General features: G+C 39.8%; 1 protein-coding gene across 8 annotated transcripts in view; it reads right to left on the bottom strand.

The window, feature by feature from the left end:
- TENM3 (teneurin transmembrane protein 3) overlaps positions 1–24650 on the bottom strand; it is a 654366-nt gene that overhangs the window by 68319 nt on the left and 561397 nt on the right. For all 8 annotated transcript variants that reach the window (XM_088832605.1, XM_055416368.2, XM_055416366.2 and 5 more), the window contains 4 exons: positions 10069–10285; positions 8938–9057; positions 7839–8100; positions 630–897 (listed from right to left, as the gene is read on the bottom strand). In XM_088832605.1, coding sequence (XP_088688731.1) covers positions 630–897; positions 7839–8100; positions 8938–9057; positions 10069–10285 — 867 coding nt within the window. The remainder of the gene's footprint in view (positions 1–629; positions 898–7838; positions 8101–8937; positions 9058–10068; positions 10286–24650) is intronic.

The raw sequence follows: 24650 nt of genomic DNA on the forward strand, positions 1-24650 counted from the left end.
ATCTGAACAAACTCCAGTTCAAATTACATATTAATTTCAGGATAAAATGCCTACTGTATTCTCAGGTAACATGTTTTCCTTTAGTTTGGCCTGGAGCCACAGTATGCATATCTCAACAGATCAAACTCTGATTGCACTGTCCCATTATGCAGTGAAACAAATGGTTTGACGGTTTATGAATATCATTCTGCTGAAGTGACTAGTCCTTCCAGTCAGAAGAGCTGAAATAATTTTTGGACACAAATGTTGTCTGGTGTCATGTTAAAATATCATTATGACTTGAAACTACATGTTGTTAGATACTGAAAATGTAAAAAAGGTTAATGAAAATTGAGATAAAATTATAAAGGAAACAAGAAAATGAAAAAAAGGAGGGGACATGATGAGGAAAAAAAACATGAAAAAAAGATATGAAAACCTGAAATTTCACATTCCCTTTCATCATATGGAATACATTCCTTTTTCCTATGGTAGATCTAAACCAACCATTTCCAACCTTTCTAGGCAACCTTATTGACATCCTCTCTGCTTATCCACGGATTTCCTTGGATTGTAATGAATTTCATGTTAATTCTGAGTTCAAGACAGTGCTTTTGGTGCAGAATGTAATACATTTATAAGGGACTTACCAACAGCTTCAGACAGACCATAGACCTTTTGATTATATGCATCTGTTTTATCCCATATAAAAGTATAGGCCAAGTTCGGTGATGCAGGAAACCACTTTTGAAAGAGTCTTCCTACAACAGCCACCATCAGATGCACCTTCATTAAATTAAATGGGATAACAGACTGGGTCATGGTGATCTTAAGTACTGACTTATACCCGGCAGCTCTGGAACTCAGGTAGGAAAGTTTCAAGTCTGTTCCTGGAATTGTGGTTTCTTCGTGGAGGACCTAGGTTTAAAAAGAAAGCAGAAGTTTCAAACAGGGATCATGTGCAACTGTTAGGTAAAATACGTTTAAAAGAATGCAGCAAAGTAATGAACAATAAGATAAGATCCTAAAGAGTCACTATCCACAAAAACGCATTTGAGATGTTATCTTATTCAATAATTAAAAATAACGCTGCTGCCAGCTCAGTTTTTCTCCTCCTAAAAGCTTCCTGTCATTTATCTTGCATTAATCACAGTTCAGGTGTTACTTCTAATACAGGAAATTTTGTGACTGCTCCATCAGGCTGACATGCACTGACTTGTTAGTTTATAGTCACAGTGGATTCTCACTAACCCATCTTTCACCCCCGTTGCCCTGGAGAATTAGAGCAGACGTTTGTAAGATGGTTCGCTCAGCACAGAAATATGGCCCAGGCCAAAGATCTGGCCCACGCCAGCTGGCTCATTTAGGGGTTAAACCTACATCTACGGCCTCATCAGCTGACTGGTCACAGTCTAGAAAGACAGGAATGGTAACAAAACAGACCAATTCACTTGGGTTAAACTGTGGCAAATTTCATATTCACGTTGGAAGGTAATATAACAACAGCACACTCCCATAATTAGTTAAACATTGAGCTTGGACTCGTCGCTGATTTTTGATATGATGGTACATGAACTAATATTTTCAAGTTGCATAAATTTCCCCCCAGAGAACAATTAATGTGTTGTTGAATGTATGCAAAAGACGCTCGACACACACTGTTTGAATTGAAATGAGTGAAAAGAGTTAATATAATTACCTGCATAAAAATTATCTGTCACAAATTTTAACTACCTGCATAAAAATTATGTCACAAATTTTAAAAATCATATTCCTAACCCCACAATGTACCCATCAGTGTGACTTGCTCAATTGATGCCATTAAATTTATCCTAACATATGCAAAATACATTATGCAGAAACAGGATTTCAATATTTTGAAAAAAAATCTGTGTTATGTTGTATATAAAATAAATCCAAATAATTCAGATTCTACTTGCTAATAGTGCTCCTATTAGTTTGGTTAATAATAATAGCTCTTCTCAAGCTCAGGCTTCCCTGGTGGCTCAGATGGTAAAGAATCCACCTACAGTGCAGGAGACCCGGGTTTGATTCCTGGGTTGGGAAGATCCCCTGGAGAAGGGAATGGCTATCCACTCTAGCATTCTTGCCTGGAAAATCCCATGGACAGAGGAGTTGGTGGGGCACAGTCCACAGGGTCGCAGAGTCGGACACGACTGAGAGACTAATGCTTTCACTTTCACTTGGGCTTACTATTTCTGGTGTAATGTACAAGGCTATCTACGCTTAAGAATCCACCCCAGGAGCTGATCACCTTCTTTGCTAAGAATTAAATAGCATTCTCAAAGGTTTCCTCAGATTGTCCTAGGAATATTCGTTACTCAGACTTAAAGGACTACCTTTTCGTGTTGGAAAAATCTTAAAATAGCGATTCAGTGTTCAGTAGTGTTTCTCTTCCTCCCAACTCCTCTCACATGAAACAGGAATGATGTATGTCTGTCATACAAATGTTAATAACAAGTAGGACCCTTGGGTTCAGGGTGAATCATCTGAACAGAACTCACTGTTCCGTATCATTGGGGGTGAAACAATGGTGGCTTAGTTTGAAAAACAGATTTTGTGACTTGGATGACCCTGAAAATGTAAGTGATTATAACTTAAAGCATATCATTTATTTCTTCTTTATTTTCAAAATAATGTCACATAAATTTGATAGGTTTCGTATAGATACCTTCATGAATATATACTGTGATCTTCCAGGAGTTATATCTCTATTTCAAAATATCAAGTTATTCCTAGTTTTAATAACTGATTTCTTTGTCATCATTAGCTTACTTCACTGGAATAATCTGTAATTTAACTCATTAAAACGTGCTTCTCCTAGGTAATTTAATTTGACCGTACTATTTTACACTAGCGGAAAAGCAAATCAAGCCAGAGTGGAAAAACCAACCATTAAGCTGACTGTATGCTTCTTACCCCTTCTTACCCCCAGTCACCTTTATCCAAGATACCATCATTTCTCCTTCTACTGAGACTGCCTCCTGACTGGTCTCTCTGTTTCAACCTTTGCCCTAAATAGAATATTCTCAGCACAGCAACTGCAGTGATCTTTTAAAGAAGCAAATAAGAAACTGTACTTGGTCTGCCTAAAATCCTCTCACAGCTTCTAATTACTCAATGATCACAGGAAAAGTCCTCATCCTTGCATTGGTCTTCAGTGATCTGTAACATTATCTCCTTCATTTCAGCCACACCTGCCAGCTTCTCTGCTGTTCTGTGAACAGGTCCAGTTCTTGTTCTTCCCCTTCTGTTTGTTCAGTTGCTAAACTGTGTCTGACTCTTTCTGGACCCCATGGACTACAAAGCCCACTAGGCTACTCTGTCCATGGGATTTCCCAGGCAAGAATACTAAAGTGGCTTGGCATTTCCTCTGATATTGGATATTTCCAGCCCAGGGATCGAACCTGTGTCTCCTGCACTGCAGGCGGATTCTTTACCACTGAGCCACTAGGGAAGCCTGTTCTTCCCTTGGAGCTTTTGAACTTGCTCTTTGCTCTGCTTGGAACGACCTTCTATTTTCCAGGTTTATTCTTTCTCTTCTCAAAGTTTCCGCTGAAATGTAATCTTATCAAAGAGATCTTCTGGGACCATGCTATATAAAACTGCAATTCCATCCATTTTACCCTGCTTTATTATTTTATTTATTTTTTTGCATGGATTTATCTCTGGACTTTCTATTTTGTTCCATTGATCTATATTTCTGTCTTTATGCCAGTACCATACTGACTTGATGACTGTGGCTTTGTAGTAGGGCCTGAAGTCCGGCAGGTTGATTCCCCCAGTTCCATTCTTCTTTCTCAAGATTGCTTTGGCGATGCGAGGCTTTTTGTATTTCCATACAAATTGTGAAATTATTTGTTCTAGCTCTGTGAAAAACACCGTTGGTAGCTTGATAGGAGTTGCATTGAACGTATAAATTACTTTAGGTAATATATTCATTTTCACAATATTTATTCTTCCAATCCATGAACATGGTATGTTTCTCCATCTATTAGTGTCCTCTCTGATTTCTTTCACCAATGTTTTATAGTTTTCTACATATAGGTCTTTTGTTTCTTTAGGTAGATATATTCCTAAGTATTTTATTCTTTTCGTTGCAACAGTGAATGGAATTGTTTCCTTAATTTCTCTATTTTCTCATTATTAGTGTATAGGAATGCAAGGGATTTCTGTGTGTTGATTTTATATCCTGCAACTTTACTATATTCATTGATTAGCTCTAGTAATTTTCTGGTAGAGTCTTTAGGGTTTTCTGTGTAGAGGATCATGTCATCTGCAAACAGTGAGAGTTTTACTTCTTCTTTTCCTATTTGAATTCCTTTTACGTCTTTTTCTGCTCTGATTGCTGTGGCCAAAACTTCCAAAACTATGTTGAATAGTAATGGTGAGAGTGGGCACACTTGTCTTGTTCCTGACTTTAGGGGAAATGCTTTCAATTTTTCACCATTGAGGATAATGTTTGCTGTGGGTTTGTCATATATAGCTTTTATTACGTTGAGGAATGTTCCTTCTATTCCCGCCTTCTGGAGGGTTTTGATCATAAATGGATGTTGAATTTTGTCAAAGGCTTTCTCTGCATCTATTGAAATAATCATATGGTTTTTATTTTTCAATTTGTTAATATGGTGTATTACATTGATTGATTTGCGGATATTGAAGACTCCTTGCATTCCTGGGATAAAGCCCACTTGGTCATGATGTATGATCTTTTTAATGTGTTGTTGGATTCTGATTGCTAGAATTTTGTTAAGGATTTTTGCATCTATGTTCATCAGTGATATTGGCCTGTAGTTCTCTTTTTTTGTGGCATCTTTGTCAGGTTTTGGGATTAGGGTGATGGTGGCCTCATAAAATGAGTTAGGAAGTTTACCTTCCTCTGCAATTTTCTGGAAGAGTTTGAGTAAGATAGGTGTTAGCTCTTGTCTAAATATTTGGTAGAATTCAGCTGTGAAGCCATCTGGACCTGGGCTTTTGTTTGCTGGAAGATTTCTGATTACAGTTTCAATTTCCATGCTTGTGATGGGTTTGTTAAGATTTTCTATACCTTCCTGGTTCAGTTTTGGAAAGTTGTACTTTTCTAAGAATTTGTCCATTTCTTGCAAGTTGTCCATTTTATTGGCATAAAATTGCTGATAATAGTCTCTTATGATCCTTTGTATTTCTGTATTGTCTGTTATGATCTCTCCCTTTTCATTTCTAGTTTTATTGATTTGGTTTTTCTCCCTTTGTTTCTTGATGAGTCTGGCTAGTGGTTTGTCAATGAGAAAATACTTGAGGAGATAATAGTTGAAAATTTCCCTAAAATGGGGAAGGAAATAATCACCCAAGTCCAAGAATCCCAGAGAGTCCCAAACAGGATAAACCCAAGGTGAAATACCCCAAGATGCATATTAATCAAATTAACAAAGATGAAACACAAAGAACAAATATTAAAAGCAGCAAGGGAAAAACAACAAATAGCACACAAGGGGATCCCCATAAGGATAACAGCTGACCTTTCAATAGAAACTCTTCAGGCCAGGAGGGAATGGCAGGGCATACTTAAAGTGATGAAAGAAAATAATCTACAGCCCAGATTATTGTACCCAGCAAGGAACTCATTCAAGTATGAAGGAGAAATCAAAAGCTTTACAGACAGGCAAAAGCTGAGAGAATTCAGCATCACCAAACCAGCTCTCCAACAAATGCTAAAGGATCTTCTCTAGACAGAAACACAGAATAAGTGTATAAACTAGAACCCAAAACAATAAATAAAATGGCAACAGGATCATACTTATCAATGATTAAACGTAAATGGGTTGAACGCCCCAACCAAAAGACAAAGGCTGGCTGAATGGATACAAAAACAAGACCCCCATATATGTTGGCTACAAGAGACCCACCTCAAAACGAGGGACACATACAGACTGAAAGTGAAGGGCTGGAAAAAGATATTCCACACAAATAGAGACCAAAAGAAAGCAGGAGTAGCAATACTCATATCAGATAAAATAGACTTTAAGACAAAGGCTGTGAAAAGAGACAATGAAGGACACTACATAATGATCAAAGGCTCAATCCAAGAAGAAGATATAACAATTATAAATATATATGCACCCAACATAGGAGCACCACAATATGTGAGACTAATACTAACAAGTATGAAAGGGGAAATCAACAATAACACAATAATAGTGGGAGACTTTAAAACCCCACTCACACCTATGGATAGATCAACTAAACAGAAAATTAACAAGGAAACACACAAGTTAAATGATACAATAGACCAGTTAGACCTAATAGAGATCTATAGCACATTTCACCCCAAAAGAATGAATTTCACCTTCTTCTCAAGTGCACATGGAACCTTCTCCAGGATAGATCACATCCTGGGCCATAAATCTAGCCTTGGTAAATTCAAAAAAATTGAAATCATTCCAAGCATCTTTTCTGACCACAATGCAGTAAGACTGGATCTCAATTACAGGAGAAAACCTATTAAAAATACCAAAATATGGAGACTGAACAACACGCTGCTGAATAATGAACAAATCATTGAAGAAATCAAAAAAGAAATCAAAATATGCATAGAAATGAATGAAAATGAAAACACAATAACCCAAAACCTCTGGGACACTGTAAAAGCAGTGCTAAGGGGAAGGTTCATAGCAATACAGGCATACCTCAAGAAACAAGAAAAAAGCCAACTAAATAACCTAACTCTACACCTAAAGCAACTAGAAAAGGAAGAAATGAAGAACCCCAGGGTCAGTAGAAGGAAAGAGATTTTAAAAAATTGGGCAGAGATAAATGCAAAAGGAACAAAAGAGACCACAGCAAAAATCAACAAAGCCAAAAGCTGGTTCTTTGAGAAGGTAAATAAAATTGCTTTATTATTTTAATTAAGTCTTATTCACAACTTGACATCTATTTGTTTTCAGTCTCTCCGTGTAAACTGGCAAACTTCTTGGAAGCAGGTCCATCTGACTGGTGTACCACTTTGTTTCTTTATAAGAGCGCCTGGTGCAGAACAGGTATTTCAATAAATATTTGAAGAATAAGTGCGGCCAAGCTGTTCAGTGCAGTTGTACTTTAAAGACCACATGTTTTTATTCAGCTGTTTACATATGAAGTCCATCATTGCTGTATTTAATGTCCTGCCTTTAAGATCTGAAAGTTATTTCTAATTGGAAACATACAGGAAGGAAAACAATCCCCTGATATTTCAGCAGACAAAAATGAACAGTGAAAACATGGTTATCTTTTAAAACTTATATAATTTTTTCCCTGTGAAAAATACGGCTTTATGAACTACATCATTAACCCTATATTATTAGGGTTTAAGGCATGATACCATGTTTTAAAAATATTGTGAGAAAATTAATGAACTTTTTTTTATGGAGATTCATCTGTTCTAATGTATCTTCTGCTTACAATAATAATTAAACAGTAAAACACTGAGAGTAATGACCGCATACAGCAGCACTTGGTATAAAGTCAGTTAGGAGGTCAGATATGTGCAGGCACTAAAAGCCTTTTCCAATGAATCAATCAATGAGCAAAGACATTACTAGCTGTTGCACTTAAAGCTGTTTTCCCATCTGGCTACAGCTAATAAACAGACACAGATATATCTTGAAGAAGAAGTATTTTGAATAGATCTTTAAGAAATAGATATCCTAATATAATAACTCTTATTTACTACACACACACATACACACCCCACATTCTACATGTCATTCCAGAGAATTACTTAGGGTAGCATTGGAATTCTGCAATCCTTTAAAACAATTCCTTGGAAACCACGTGATCTGAAAATGGTTTACTGCAAAGCACTGCCGGCTAGAATGGTCTACCTGTGTCTCGGGAATAATGGGACTGTCTTCAGGAGATGATCGGAAAAAGGTGGATAAAGGCGACGACACGATGATAGGATTGGGCCTCACGAAGCCACTCAGATCACAGCTGGGAATGTCGTTTTCTTCTTTCTTCATGACGAGCGTATCCATCACATAAAAGACATTCCACGGAATCCACACAGTGTGATACTGCGTGAGGAATGGGGCTCGCTCAAACACCAGCGTCAGAGAAGCTCCGCCGTTCGCCACCAGGTCAAACCTAGGAAAACCAAGACACACTGAGCGAGTTACCTCGATCCTGTATAACTCTCGACACTCGCCTCCTTAAATCAGTGTGCTCTACAAGAAAGACCTTTTTCTCCCAACTTTTAGATGAAATAGTTTAAAGTCTATGAGAATATTAAAAGAATTATACAATGAACATCCATATATCCTTCAGTTCAGTTCCGTTCAGTTCAGTTACTCAGTCGTGTCCGACTCTTTGCAACCCCACCGACTGCAGCACGCCAGGCCCCCTTGTCCATCACCAATTCTCAGAGTTTACTCCAACTCATGCCTGTATCCTTAACCTAGATTTACTAACTTATTAACATTTCTACAAGCTTGCTTTATCTATCCACTCCTTCTCTAGAACCATCTGAACTTAGGTTGTAGATATTACAAAGTTTTACTCTCAAATATTTCAACATGGGGCTTCCCTGGCGGTCCAGTGGTTAAGACTCGCCTTCCAATGCAGGGGGGCACTTGTTCAATCCCTGGTCTGGGAACAAAGGTCCCATGTGCTGTGGGGTGTGACCAAATATTAAAAAAATTTTTTTTCAAAATGAATCTTCTGAGACAAAGAAAGAACATTCTCCTATAAAACCATAATACTCTTATTATGCCTTAGAAAATGAGATCAACTTTTAAAAACCTACATGAATATATAAATTAAAATTTGTGCCACCATGTACTGTCACAGATCTCTGGTCTAAGAGTTGTTGCGTTTTCAAACTAAAAGGGACAGCAAGGCATCATGCCTGGTAATTAAAAAAAAAAGCCTAGTTTTTATACTTAAAATACTTTGAGGAAAGATAGGGTGCTGGAACTAACTTACATTCCGTCCTGGCGGGTAATAGTATATCCGTACTCTGGGTAATGGAAAAATGAGACATTTACTCCAATAAGTGGAGTTCCATCAGCAGTGAGTACTTGGCCTCTGATGACGGACGCTAGGCTGTGAGAAAAGTAGAAGAATTAGACTGAACATTTATCTCCTCAGACAAACATTATCATGATGTGGAGATAATTCAACCTAAGAATAAAATAACAGTATCATAAGGCACTTGTATTCACAAAAACCAGACTGGAAACACTCCCAAGACAGTGTTCCTTATAATTCACTGCAATCCACATTCTTGAAATACCTGGTGTTTACCCTGGGCTTTAATTCATTGCAATCTGGGTTTTGGAGAGTTATCAAGACCAATAATTTAGAGATGAATTTTATAAATTATAAACTGTGCGTTTTTTCTTAAGTCATATATCTGGTGCTTGCATGAAGGAAAGTATACTTTCCAATTAATTCCAAGGCAATCCGGAAACCCACAGGGACCGAGAAGTACAAGATTTAAGGGGGCAATGAGGAACATTTGTGCAACAACTTTTAATCAACTGCTGGGTCTAACTGCATTAATGCTGTTAAATTGCTGCAGACCCAGGAGTTCTGGTGTAAATCATCTTCTTTTGCTCAGTGAGACACAAGACACCTGCTTTCACTTACTGGTTTATTTTCAAATCATTACTGCTTTGCAAAGCACCAGGCCAACAGCTCATGCAATCTCACTGCCATGCTGTTAGCAGTTCCATTACATTAATTCATAATTTATATTATTTAGTGAGCTCAGCTTAAAAAAAAAGTGCACTTCTCGTTTGCCTTTTGGGGTCTTTTCATTGCTTCTTTTGAAACACTTCCAACTGTGCTAAGAAAATCAACCAGTTAAATGAGGATTTATTGACTCCTTAATGGGATGTCCTGTTATGCTTCCGGTACTGAAATTGACAAAGTATGTGAACTGTGTCAAAAATGCTTGAAACATGAAGTTTGGTGAAGGATGTGCCGAACAATGAAAAACTACATTTTAAAAAAGGCACTTTCCTCAAATTTGCAGTCATCAGCATTTCATATTAAGGGCTTATAACTGTTGATAATATCATTAAAAATCTATGTAAGGAAAAGTGTATTAACCTCTTATTGAAAGGACTTTCTCCAGGTATGACATGGGTGCTATCAGATCCTATGAGAAAACTGATGCGGTCGTAGAAGGATTTGGCAGCTTGCTGAGATGGTGACTGTAAGCTTTGGCTAATGATATCCTGGGGGTCGGGCAGTCCACGACAGTAAGGCTGATTTTGGCAGGAACTCTGTAAACAGCAATCAGGATCCATGCAGTCAACGAGTCCATCTGTAGAGAGAGATGTAAACCAGTGAGAAAATTCCTCTTTTTCAGCCATGATGCAGAATAAGTTTTGTTTGTTGGCTGGCTATTTTTTTTTCACATCCAATGATTTGTTCCTCCTATCAAACAGTAATTTCTGGCATCCTTTTTGAAATCAAATACAATAGCTGCAGTTGCTTTCACAGACAGTAAATGTTTGCATTGGAGATGACTGAAAAGAATTATATAATGTTGGTTCTGAATAAAAAATAAGAAATGACTGTTTAGAACAATGTATTACAGGCAGATCTCATTTTATTGCCCTTTGCAGATGTTGAGCTTTTTCTTTTTTAACAAATCAGAGGTCTGTGGCAACACTGCATGGAGCAAGTCTATTGGTGCCATTTCTTCAAACAGCATCTGCTCACTTTGTGTCTCTGTTACACTCTGGTAATTCCTGTGATAGTCCACTTTTGCATTATTATTATATTTGTGATGGTGATTAGTGAACTCTGGTGTCACTATTGTAATTGTTTTAAGGGGCCACTAAGGCTGTCTGAGGAGGCCTTACAAATAGCTGTGAAAAGAAGAGAGGCGAAAAGCAAAGGAGAAAAGGAAAGATATAAGCATCTGAATGCAGAGTTCCAAAGAATAGCAAAGGGAGATAAGAAAGACTTCGTCAGTGATCAATGCAAAGAAATAGAGGAAAACAACAGAATAGGAAAAACAAGAGACCTCTTCAAGAAAATTAGAGATTCCAAGGGAACATTTCATGCAAAGATGGGCTCGATGAAGGACAGAAATGGTATGGACCTAACAGAAGCAGAAGATATTAAGAAGAGGTGGCAGGAAAAGATCTTCACGAGCAAGATAGTCACGATAACGTGATCACTGACCTAGAGCCAGACATCTTGGAATGTGAAGTCAAGTGGGCCTTAGAAAGCATCACTACTAACAAAGCTAGTGGAGGTGATGGAATTCCAGTTGAGCTATTTCAAGTCTTGAAAGATGATGCTGTGAAAGTGCTGCACTCAATATGCCAGCAGATTTGGAAAACTCAGCAGTGGCCACAGGACTGGAAGAGGTCAGTCTTCATTCCAATCCCAAAGAAAGGCAATGCCAAAGAATGCTCAAACTACCGCACAATTGCACTCATCTCACACGCTAGTAAAGTCATGCTCAAAATTCTCCAAGCCAGGCTTCAGCAGTATGTAAACCGTGAACTCCCAGATGTTCAAGCAGGTTTTAGAAAAGGCAGAGGCACCAGAGATCAAATTGCCAACATCCGCTAGATCATGGAGAAAGCAAGAGAGTTCTAGAAGAGCATCTATTTCTGCTTCATTGACTATGCCAAAGCTTTTGACTGTGTCGATCACAATAAACTGTTCAGTTCAGTTCAGTTCAGTCGCTCAGTCGTGTCCGACTCTCCGCGACCCCATGAATCACAGCACGCCAGGCCTCCCTGTCCATCACCAACTCCCGGAGTACACTCAAACTCATGTCCACAGAGTCGGTGATGCCATCCAGCCATCTCATTCTCCGTCGTCCCCTTCTCCTCCCACCCCCAACCTTTCCCAGCATCAGAGTCTTTTCCAGTGAGTCAACTCGTCGCATGAGGTGGCCAAAGTATTGCAGTTTCAGCTTTAGCATCAGTCCCTCCAATGAACATCCAGGATTGATCTCCTTTAGAATGGACTGGTTGGATCTCCTTGCAGTATAAGGGACTCTCAAGAGTCTTCTCCAACACCACAGTTCAAAAGCATCGATTCTTCGGCGATCAGCCTTCTTCACAGTCCATTCTAAAAGAGATGGGAATACCAGACCACCTGACCTGCCTCTTGAGAAACCTGTATGCAGGTCAGGAAGCAACAGTTAGAACTGGACATGGAACAACAGACTGGTTCCAAATAGGAAAAGGAATACGTCAAGGCTGTATATTGTCACCTTGCTTATTTAACTTATATGCAGAGTACATCATGAGGAACGCTGGGCTGGAAGAAGCACAAGCTGGAATCAAGATTGCTGGGAGAAATATCAATAACCTCAGATATGCAGATGACACTACCCTTATTGCAGAAAGTGAAGAGCAACTCAAAAGCCTCTTGATGAAAGTGAAAGAGGAGAGTGAAAAGGTTGGCTTGAAGCTCAACATTCAGAAAACAAAGATCATGGCATCTGGTCCCATCACTTCATGGGAAATTGATGGGGAAACAGTGGAAACAGTGTCAGACTTTATTTTTTTGGGCTCCAAAATCACTGCAGATGCTGATTGCAGCCAGGAAATTAAAAGATGCTTGCTCCTTGGAAGGAAAGTTATGACCAACCTTGATAGTCTATTAAAAAGCAGAGACATTACTTTGCCAACCAAGGTCCGTCTAGTCAAGGCAATGGTTTTTCCCGTGGTCATGTATGGATGTGAGAGTTGGACTGTGAAGAAAGCTGATCGCCAAAGAATCGATGCTTTTGAACTGTGGTGTTGGAGAAGACTCTTGAGAGTCCCTTGTACTGCAAGGAGATCCAACCAGTCCATTCTAAAGGAGATCAATCCTGGATGTTCATTGGCGGGACTGATGCTAAAGCTGAAACTGCAATACTTTGGCCACCTCATGCGACGAGTTGACTCACTGGAAAAGACTCTGATGCTGGGAAAGGTTGGGGGCGGGAGGAGAAGGGGATGACCGAGAATGAGATGGCTGGATGGCATCACCGACTCTGTAGACATGAGTTTGGGTGTACTCCGGGAGTTGGTGATGGATAGGGTGGCCTGGCGTGCTGTGATTCATGGGGTTGCGGAGAGTCGGACACGACTGAGCGACTGAACTGAACTGAACTGAAGGCTATTTCCCTTGGTCATGTATGGATGTGAGAGTTGGACTGTGAGAAAGCTGATCGCTGAAGAATTGATGCTTTTGAACTGTGGTGTTGGAGAAGACTCTTGAGAGTCCCTTGGACTGCAAGGAGATCCAACCAGTCCATTCTAAAGGAGATCAATCCTGGGTGTTCATTGGAAGGACTGATGCTGAAGCTGAAACTCCAATACTTTGGCCACCTCATGCGACGAGTTGACTCATTGGAAAAGAGTCTGATGCTGGGAGTTGGGGGTGGGAGGAGAAGGGGACGACAGAGAATGATATGGCTGGATGGCATCACTGACTCTGTGGACATGAGTTTGAGTGAACTCCGGGAGTTGGTGATGGAAAGGGAGGCCTGGCGTGCTGTGATTCATGGGGTCGCGGAGAGTCGGACATGCCTGAGCGACTGAACTGAACTGAACTGCGCCAGAATACATCGCACTTGGACAACTACTGTGTGTGTGTAGACCACTCCACTGACTGACAACTACTGTGTGTGTTCAAACCATTCCATCGACTGATAACTACTATATGTGTGCAAACCATCCACTGACTGACAACTACTGTGTATGTGCAAACCACTCCACTGACTGATAATACTGTACGTGTGCAAACCATTCTATCAACTGATAACTACTATGCGTGTGCAGTCTGCTCCACTGACAACTACTGTATGTGTGCAAACCAGCCATCCATTGATAACTACTGTGTGTGTGCAGACCACGCCACTGACTGGCTGTTCTCCCACCTAAAATTTGGGAAATGGTCTGAAAATGGAAGTCTGTGAAATACTAACACAAATTAACATATAATAGATGAGATGAGCGAGTCACCTTTCAAGGAAATCATTTTCCCAAGGACGGAAAGCGTTAGTCGCTCAGTTGCACCCTACTCTTGGCGATCCCATGGACTATGTTCTGCCAGACTCTTCTGTCCATGGGGATTCTCCAGGCAAGAATTACTGGAGTGGTAGCCATTTCCTTTTCCAGGGGATCTTCCTGACTCAGGGATCAAACCTGGGTCTCTTGCATCGCAGGTAGATTCTTTACTATCTGAGCCACCACGGAAGCCCAAGGATGGTAAAATATATTCCGAATATAATTAAGTCATTTCTCAAAATTTAAACTGGAGCCTGAGTTCTATTAATATGCCTCCTCTAAAATGAAGATGTTAATAAAAATGTGGCTAATGTAAATAAGCTATAATATTGAAAATGATAAGAAATCTATCACTAAAAATTGACCTACAGGTGTTGGTGACATAAAAAGAATAAAGGTTAGAATCTTCCCAAGCCTTCTCCAGGAACATCAAAAGGAAACTATATTCAATGGGCCATGTAAGAACTTTGTTTGAAACATAAACCATCCCATTAGCAGATAAGTGTTAGGATAATGGTTTTATGACATTATTCTTTAAGGTCATTTTTCAGTGACCAGTTGATACGTGAATTTTGATCTATTTGGCTACTACATTTCTCAGTACAGATTAATAAAAACATTAGTTTCTGCAGACTTTAATCACCATTGGGAGAATGGACAAGATCATTATAAAAATCTTAAAACTTAAGTTTCAGGTCTCATCGTGACCCTATTATGGCAAACTCAGCTGAAAATATCTGGTTGACCAATGTTTTATTTACACAGGTGTTTTGAAACAACTTTTATTTTTTAAAAAATACACTAGTCTTTTTTTCTTTTTTGCTTTAGGCTTCTCTTATTAATGGAACATATGCTTGCCCATTCATTACCTGACATCAAACTGAGACCAAATAAAACAGACTGAATTGAATCATACTGCCCAGTCTATAAGCAGGTCAACAGCAACACAGATAAGGTAAGAAACAGGAGATGCGTGGCCTGGCTCAGTGTCCTTCAGTCATTTTGCCCACCTGAAAAAGAATGCTGTGGACACCTGTGGTTTCTCCTAACACTCATTTTCCCTTCTTTGGACAGCTACTCTGAATTTTCACTTGGACAGCCAGTCCTCCCCAACTTTCGGTCTATGTGCATATCTCCCTTTGTGTTTGGTTCAGAAATGGACATGGGACCTAACCTGTCAAACAGGACCGAACTTCAGGGACTATCTAAAAAGCCACCCCACCCACCCCCATCCCTCCGGGCTTGGAGCGGTAAGGCCGTGAGGTTGGGGTTACTCCATCTCCCCGCTGCCACTGTATTAGAACCTGTCTGGGAACGGAGCCTTCCCAGCAGAGTCAAAGTCAAGAGCTGGACAGAAAAAACAACACGTCACAGTGACATCTTTGGGGCTTTTGCAGTAAGCTGCATCTGACCTGGGCTTTTCAGTTCTAGAAGTCAAAGCACTGCCTTCTTTCTTAAGCCTGTTTGGGCTGACTTTTCTGTCACTTAAAACCGAGAGATGTAGCTAATCCAGAGACATTGACTAAAAATTTCACTATTTCCCTTATGGTTGAAAAAAAGAGGTTAATAAGTATTAGAATTAAATGTATGATGCTGAACTCTTTTGCATGACTATTTTAACTTTTTGACACCGTAATTTTTATACACATGAAAATGTATGAGTCAGAATTTCTGATAAGCAGATCTTATAGTTTCTTTATTATAGCTACATTTTCATGTGTATGTCTGTTATAGTTCTAAAAAATGGATTGTTAATTATTTGAAAGCACATATCTATTCTGTGACAAAAATTCAAAAAATCATGTTTTAAGAAAATCAAATGAAACTGAGTTTTGAAATTTCAGAGAAATTTATCAAAATATTGCTTTTTTAACCAAAAGGCCACAAAGATGAAAAATGTCTAAATATTTCTCAATATTTCTAGTGGGAGAAAGATGAAACTATGCTAGAGGCTTATTTTTCATGAGGATATGTTATAATATGCAATATACTGCATTTTTTCTCCATCTGTCTCAAAGACACAGAAGCATAAGTTAAGACTCATTTTTAAAGTAGCAGATGATTGACCTATTGCACCCAAATCATTTTAGCTTCAAAAAAACAATTAAAAAATTCTTTCAGTAACAATTCATGATTTATAATCTCAACCGCTTGAAGGTTGAGACTTCATGAGGAATCTTTAGTACGTTTTATAATTTAAGCTTCCCTGGTGGCTCAGCTAGTAAAGAAACCACCTGCCAATGAAGAAGACACAAGAGATGTGGGTTCAGTCACTGGGTTGGGAAGATCCCTTGGAGAAGGAAATGCAGACCCACTCCAGGATTCTTGCCCAGAAAATTCCACGGACAGAGGAACCTGGTGGTCTACAGTGCATGGGGTTGCAAAGAGTCGGACACAACTGAGCATACACACATGTGTATATATACGTGTGTGTGTGTGTATATATTTAAGAGTTCTTACTCCATGGATTTAGAATGAGTATGCTTGGGAAAGTAATTCCATATAAATATTTGATATTCTTGCAAGTTTTCCCCTTACATTCATATTTTAAGCATAACTAGAAACTACTTAGTAGTGAAACTGCCAAAGGTTACATTTTATCTCCATTAACCTGGTAAATTAAGGGTTAAATCCCCCCTCCTTTGGTCCCCCATAATGCTCCCTGAATGCCTTCCTTTAGGCACTATATGGTACAGTTGCCAAATAGGAATGCTCAAATCTCATCATTCATCTTTGTTAGTTTATAAAAACCAAACGTGCATCTGGCATGTGCTCTGCAGGTCATAAAACTGCATGAGATTGACACCTTCTGAACTAATCAGTTGGAAATGCATTTTTACAAGCCTCTCTGCTAACATCAATCAGAGACAGAATCTCATTTTCAACAGCCAAGATGCAGGGACGCATGGTTTGTTATTTTTCTGCAGAGTTTATCAGTAACTTGCCCAAGCAAGTGACGGATGCTTATGAATCTGGCTTCCTATAACTTGAGAAAACATTTTTCATTCTTTGCCTATATTCACATAGCTAGGGCTATCTAGTACCACTAAAGTTGATTATCCACTTGCCCAAATGTCTATTGTAGTAAAATTGACTTTGTAGACGAGCTTCTTAAAATCATCGACATTCCATTTTAGTCTCAGGAATATGAGGTTGGCTTAAATTGGTATTGGCATAGAAGCCATATCTAATAGAATTAATCATATAAAAGATCTAAAGAAAATCAGAAATGTTCAAAACCCACAATAACAACTTCAATGATCAGTTAAGAGCCTTTCTTTCTCCAGGTTAGGCTTTGCAATATAAGTGGTATTTTGATATAAAGTAGACAATATAGTTTCTGCTTCCTTCCACTTAATCCTCAGTATTATTGCTCTATTTAAAAATATGCTCTCATCTTTCCTACGACTTTCATTGGTTTGTAACAGTGGTTGGCAAACTTACTTTGTCAAGGACCAGATAAAAAATATCTCAGGTTTTATGGGCCATATCGTCCCTGCTACAAGTGTTTAACTCTGCCCTGATAGCTCAAAAGCAGCCAGAGACAATATGTAGAGAAGTAGGTATGACTGTGTCTCAATAAAACTTTATTTACAAAAACAAGCTTTGGCCCAGAGGTCATAATTTGTCAACCTTTAGTCTTGCTTTTAAGTTTCTACCCTGCCCTGTTTCCTTTGTCTTTAAATCATTTTTTCTTTTTCCTGATAAACAATGCACATTTTACTAGATTATTAAAATGTCTGACTCCATCATTTCCTAACTTACACTCTATGCTGACTTTGACTTGCTTGTCAAAAGTCTCACTTTTGTCTTTTAAGCAGCTATGGATAGTTTAACATTTTTTTTCAAAACCTTGATATACTAACTGGATGCTGCTGCTGCTGCTAAGTCACTTCAGTCGTGTCCGACTCTGTGTGACCCCATAGACGGAAGCCCACCAGGCTCCCCTGTCCCTGGGATTCTCCAGGCAAGAACACTGGAGTGGGTTGCCATTTCCTTCTCCAATGTGTGAAAGTGGAAAGTGAAAAGTGCAAGTGAAGTCGCTCAGTCGTGTCCGACCTTTAGCGACCCCACGGACTGCAGCCTACCAGGCTCCTCCATCCATGGGATTTTCTAGGCAAGAGTACTGGAGTGGCTTGCCATTGCCTTCTCCGACTAACTGGATAAAAAGTTATGAATTTCCTTTGAATGAGTTTTCATCTTCACTCTAAAGGTAATTAAAGCCCTTACCCACAGTATTTGTAAGTCTTTCTCCCTCATTCCAAGCTGGAGGTAGAGGTAGAAATTCTTTAAAAAATTAAAAAATATATATATATTTTATTTTTAAAAAGTGTCATGGCTGCTCAGCTGTGTCAGACTTTTTGTGATCCCATGCACTGTTGCCTACCAGGCTTCTCTGTCCATGGAATTTTTCAGGCAAGAATACTGGAGTGGGTTGCCATTTCCTTCTCCCGGGGACCTTCCGGACCCAGGGATCAAACCACATCTATTGTGCTTCCAGCACCGGCAGGTGGACTCTTTACCACAAGCACTGCCTGGGAAGCGCCCCCGCCCCAATATATCTTTATGTTTCTTTTTGGCTGTACAGTGTGGTTTGTGGGATCTTAGTTCTCTTTACAGGCATGGAACCTCAGCCCCCAGCAGTGGAAGCACAGTCTTAACCACTGGATCACCAGGGAATTCCCAAGGTAGGATTTCGGGTGCAGTATTTCATCTGTGGATTTTAGAATCTTCAAAGGGTACAGGTATTCCTTTTGTTTCTCTTTTGGGTCACCATTCTGTAACATACATGAAATTCACTTGCTTATTACTGAATCTGGATCATGTTTGGTTTTGCGTATCTTCCTGGTTTGTCTGATTAACAGAGTTTTCCTCGTGGCTTTAGCCTCTGTTCACATCATTTCAATCGTAATGACTGACCCCAGGCTGTTTATTCTCCTGAACTCCCAATCCACAACCTGCCTTCTAGATATTTCCACTTGGATGTTACACAGGGATTGAAAACTTAACATGTGGAAAACGCAACATACACAATCATCTCTGAACAGACCACTTTCTCTGCATTTCTGACTTCAGTGGACGTCTCCGCTATCTACTCACTCAGGTCCTCAAAGTAGAAACCGGAGTGTTGTCCTTCACTCCTCTCCTCCCTTTTTCTCTGCACCTAATCAATGGCCAGCTCCTCCTTTTCCCTACCCTAAACATGTCCCAAGTCAGCTTTCTTTTTATTTCACTGAAAAGACCCTTCAGGCCACCATGGTCACCTCTCAACAAGAGCTTGGTTTCCCAGGCTCCAGTCTTGTCCCAGCTATTCATTCTCGACACTTCTGTCAGAGTACTCTTGGCAGAAATCAAATGTGATTATTTCACTTCTCTAGGTAAAATGCTCTTTCTTTAATTGGTCCCTGCTGCTTTTTGAGTAGTTAGAACTCCTTAACATGGCTTATGAGACCTTTGTGATTATTATTTCCTCTGCTGGAGACCTCTCGCTGCTCTTATCCCGGCTCTCGCCCCAATTCTTTTAGCAATCAGCTCTGACAATGGTCTCACCAAGTTCCTTGAGGGCTAATCTAGTCCACTGTTGTAGGTCCCAGAATTTAGGACATATTCTTTTTGGCACTGAACATGTATACAAAAATTTTGCTGATCAAAGTGAAGAATAAATTCAGTTCCTAGAGATTATGAGATCAAAACAGGCCAAAGGATGTTTTAAAAAAAGCACAGCAGATTTTTAGTTTTTTTTTTTTTTTCCAGGAACCACCACACTGTCCTCCATTGTGGCTGGACCAATTTATAATCCCATCAGTGTAGGAGGCTTCCCTTCCCTCCACACCCTCTCCAGCATCTATTGCTTGGAGATTTTTTGATGATGGCCATTCTTTAAAACAGATAACCAACAAGGACCCATGGTATAGCACAGGAAACTCTACTCCATGTTATGTGGCAGCCTAGGGGTTTGGGGGTGAGTGGACAGTATGTGTGGCTGAGTCGCTCTGTCGTACACCTGAAACTATAACAGCATTGGTCATCGGCTATACTCTAACATAAAATAAAAAGTTAAAAGACTTTTTCTACAACATAGATACCACTGCTTTCTTTTATCACCATTTTCCTGTCCTCAGATACCATGCTAATCCTTGAAATCCTTTTTCTTTTTTACTCTAATAGGTACTTTCACATATTCTTGATAAATTGGACATTAGGCAATTCATACAATGGTAAAAAGTATTAAAAGAAATTATATGAAATACTACATATAATCTAAAAAGGGCAAGGCCTTATGTACTCATAAAGACAGATAATCCCAAATTCAGGAAGGAAAAGTTAAACCTTATAAACATTTGCCTTGAAAACTTCTGCATGATGAAAGATTCCATAAATAAGGTTAAAAGATAATGAAAACTTGGGGTAAATTATCTACAACGCACTTCATAAAAAGCTGATAAGTAGAATATATAAACAACTCCTTTAAATTAAAAAGGAAAAGTCAAAAAACTCCATAGAAAAAAAATGGTCAAGAGAAATAAATAAGCAACCAGCAAAAGAAACACAGTCAAGGAACATATATAAAGATCATCAATGTAACTCGTAATTAGGGAAATGCAAATGAAAACAATAAAAATGGAATCATTTCCACCCAGCAGACAAAATTCATATTTTTCATTTTGTTGGACAATTTTGTTTATGTACAACGATTATGTACAGACTGTGAACATGGGGCAAATAAACTCTCCTACCGATGAAGTGTACAGTGGTGAAACTTACTGCGAGGCAATTTGGCAGTAGCCACCAGAATGAAATTTAAAGCACCCTGTGACCCAGCAATTTCATTTCTACAAATTTGTTCCAAAGAAATATGTGTACATTTACACAAAGATTTATATGCAGATAAACACACATACACCCACACATAGATTCACTACAGATCTGCCTTTATACCAAGAGCAAAAAATAAGAAACAACTAAGTTATTATTAATGGAGTAGTGGCAAACTTAATCAGGACATCTGTGCTTCTGTTATAAAGTATGAGACAGACCTACAAGTACTGACATGAAAAAAATCTCCTTGGCAGAATCAAATTTAGAGCAGTACCTATCCTGTTTTCATTTAAAAACATAAATGTGCACCTAAGCTCCCTCAGGAGGCAAAGAGACATGCACTCTGAGTTGTTGACTGTGGTTATCTTGACAACCTGTTGTTCAGCTGCTAAGTCATGCCCGACTCTTTGCGACCCCAAGGTCTATCTGCAGCACACCAGGCTTTCCTGTCCTTCACCATCTGCTGGAGTTTGCGCAAACTCATGTCCATTGAGTCAGTGATGCCATCCAACCATCTCGTCCTCTGTCGCCCCTTTCTCCTCCTGCCCTCAATCTTTCCCAGCACTGTGTATGACTGCTAGTAATAATCCTGCCCAAGAATGCAGAGGATCTTAACCCGGAGAAAGGGGACACTGTCTAAAGAGGTTCTGGGCAATGCCCTTTGTTGTTCTAAAGCTTGCAATGGCAGCGAATGGTAATGGGTGTAAAATACAGGGAAGACTGTTAGTTTCAGCCTGTGTGAATATTTTTTCTCTCCTAAAACTCATTTAAAAACAGTGGTCAAATCCCATGCTTCTGAAAGCAAAGCTGGACTTCTCTTTTCTAGAATGGGATTCTCCTGGGATCTAAAACTGCTGTGGATAATAAAAGGGTTCAGAGTAACTTAAATCTCTCCCCTGAATGCACGCTAATTCGCTTCGGTCGTGTCTACGACCCTATGGACGAGCCCTCCAGGCTCCTCTGCCCATGTGCTTCTTCAGGCAAGAATACTGGAGTGGATTGCCATGCCTTCCTCCAGGGGATCTTCCTGACCCAGGGATTGAACCCGTGTCTCCTGCACTGCAGGGGAATTCTTTACTGCTGAGCCACCTGGGAAGCCCCTCTCCCCTGCAGTGGGATCTCATGGAGTCTTTCAAATAAAAAAGTAATTTTTCCCCCAAATCATCTGCCAGGATAATGTATTTCAAGGCTCTGAGACTGACTGCCACTCTTCATTCTGACATCTGGATTCTTTTTAAGAAGTACTCAGGAACTCTTATGGGCTTACCTTGTGGCTCAGCTGGTAAACAATCTGACTGCAATGCGGGAGACCTGGGTTTGATCCCTGGGTTGGGATGATCCCCAGGAAAAGGGAAAGGCTACCCACTCCAGTATTCTGGCCTGGAGAATTCCATTTGACTGTGTAGTCCATGGGCTCACAAAGAGTTGGATACGATTGAGCGATTTTCACTTTCACTTTCAGTTCAGTTCAGTCGCTCAGTCGTGTCCCACTCTTGGTCCCATCACTTCATGGGAAATAGATGGGAAAACAGTGGAAACAGTGTCAGACTTTATTTTTTTGGGCTCCAAAATCACTGCAGATGCTGACTGTAGCCATGAAATTAAAAGATGCTTACTCCTTGGGAGGAAAGTTATGACCAACCTTGATAGTATATTAAAAAGCAGAGACATTACTTTGCCAACAAAGGTCCATCTAGTCAAGGCTATGTTTTTTCCCATGGTCATGTATGGATGTGAGAGTTGGACTGTGAAGAAAGCTGATCGCCGAAGAATTGATGCTTGTGAACTGCGGTGCTGGAGAAGACTCTTGAGAGTCTCTTGGACTGCAAGGAGATCCAACCAGTCCATTCTAAAGGAGATCAGTCCTGGGTGTTCATTGGAAGGACTGATGCTAAAGCTGCAACTCCAATACTTTGGCCACTTTCACTTTCAGTTCAGTTCAGTCGCTCAGTTGTGTCCGACTCTTTGCGACCCCATGAATCACAGCACGCCAGGCCTCCCTGTCCATCACCAACTCCCGGAGTTCACTCAAACACATGTCCATCAAGTCAGTGATGCCATCCAGCCATCTCATTCTCTGTCGTCCCCTTCTCCTCCCGCCCCCAAATCCCTCCCAGCATCAGAGTCTTTTCCAGTGAGTCAACTTGTTGCGTGAGGTGGCCAAAGTATTGCAGTTTCAGCTTTAGCATCAGTCCTTCCAATGAACACCCAGGATTGATCTCCTTTAGAATGGACTGGTTGGATTTCCTTGCTGTCCAAGGGACTCTCAAGAGTCTTCTCCAGCACCACAGTTCAAAAGCATCAATTCTTCGGTGATCAGCTTTCTTCACAGTCTAACTCTCACATGACCACAGGAAAAACCATAGCCTTGACTAGACAGACCTTTGTTGGCAAAGTAATGTCTCTGCTTTTTAATACACTATCTAGGTTGGCCATAACTTTCCTTCCAAGGAGTAAGCGTCTTTTAATTTCCTGGCTGCAATCAGCATCCGCAGTGATTTTGGAGCCCCCCAAAATAAAGTCTGACACTGTTTCTACTGTTTCCCCATCTATTTCCCATGAAGTGATGGGACCAGATGCCATGATCTTCATTTTCTGAATGTTGAGCTTCAAGCCAACTTTTTCACTCTCCTCTTTCACTTTCATCAAGAGGCCTTTGAGTTACTCCTCACTTTCTGCCATAAGGGTGGTGTCATCTGCATATCTGAGGTTATTGATATTTCTCCCAGCAATCTTGATTCCAGCTTGTGCTTCTTCCAGCCCAGCGTTCCTCATGATGTACTCTGCATATAAGTTAAATAAGCAGGGTGACAATATATAACCTTGACGTACTCCTTTTCCTATTTGGAACCAGTCTGTTGTTCCATGTCCAGTTCTAACTGTTGCTTCCTGACCTGCATACAGGTTTCTCAACAGGCAGGTCAGGTGGTCTAGGATTCCCATCTCTTTCAGAATGTTCCACAGTTTATTGTAATCCACACAGTCAAAGGCTATGGCATAGTCAATGAAGCAGAAATAGATGTTTTCTGGAACTCTCTTGCTTTCTCCATGATCCAGCGGATGTTGGCGATTTGATCTCTGGTGCTTCTGCCTTTTCTAAAACCTGCTTGAACATCTGGAAGTTCACGATTCACATATTGCTGAAGCCTAGCTTGGAGAATTTTGAGCATGACTTTACTAGCGTGTGAGATGAGTGCAACTGTGCGGTAGTTTGAGCATTCTTTGGCATTGCCTCTCTTTGGGATTGGAATGAAGACTGACTTTCACTTTAGGAACTCAGAATTTCCTCCCCTCTCTTCCTCCTTCCTTTTTTTTTTAAAACCATTCCCCTTCTGATTTTTTTTTCTGTTTTAACTTTTCTTTTTTAAAAAAATGTATTCTAGAGAACACAACCTCCTGCTAGAACTTTTTTCAAATGTATTTTCAAATGTTTCTTTATTTTCACTCGGGAATCTCCAAACTTAGACTGCCGCTGCCCATTCACCACACTCATTCTGACGCTTACAGTAAAATATCATTCATCATTTCCCTCCTCTTTGTCCTTTCCAGCACACACACCTGCGTGCTTCTGCAGTGTGAATCTTCTGTGTGTATTTTTCTTCCTTCCTCTCTCAGTACTGTTTTTTAATTTCTAAATAACCTCAGTTGAATTGTGCTTCTTTTTTCTACTATGATCAGACTCTAAAGGCATTAAAAAAAACCTGTTTGAGGTATATCTTCCTGGCATATCCCCATGAAGTAATATTAATAACTCTGAAGGACCAAGAATAACTCCATCTACTTAAAAGTAAGAGGCATCATTCCTGGCAGGATTTATATTTTGATATTCTGCCATCTTGCACA

The sequence above is a fragment of the Moschus berezovskii genome, chromosome 26, assembly GCF_049115385.1.
Source record: "Moschus berezovskii isolate FMDL1 chromosome 26, NW_MosBer_1.0, whole genome shotgun sequence".
NCBI classification, from domain to species: Eukaryota; Metazoa; Chordata; class Mammalia; order Artiodactyla; family Moschidae; genus Moschus; species Moschus berezovskii.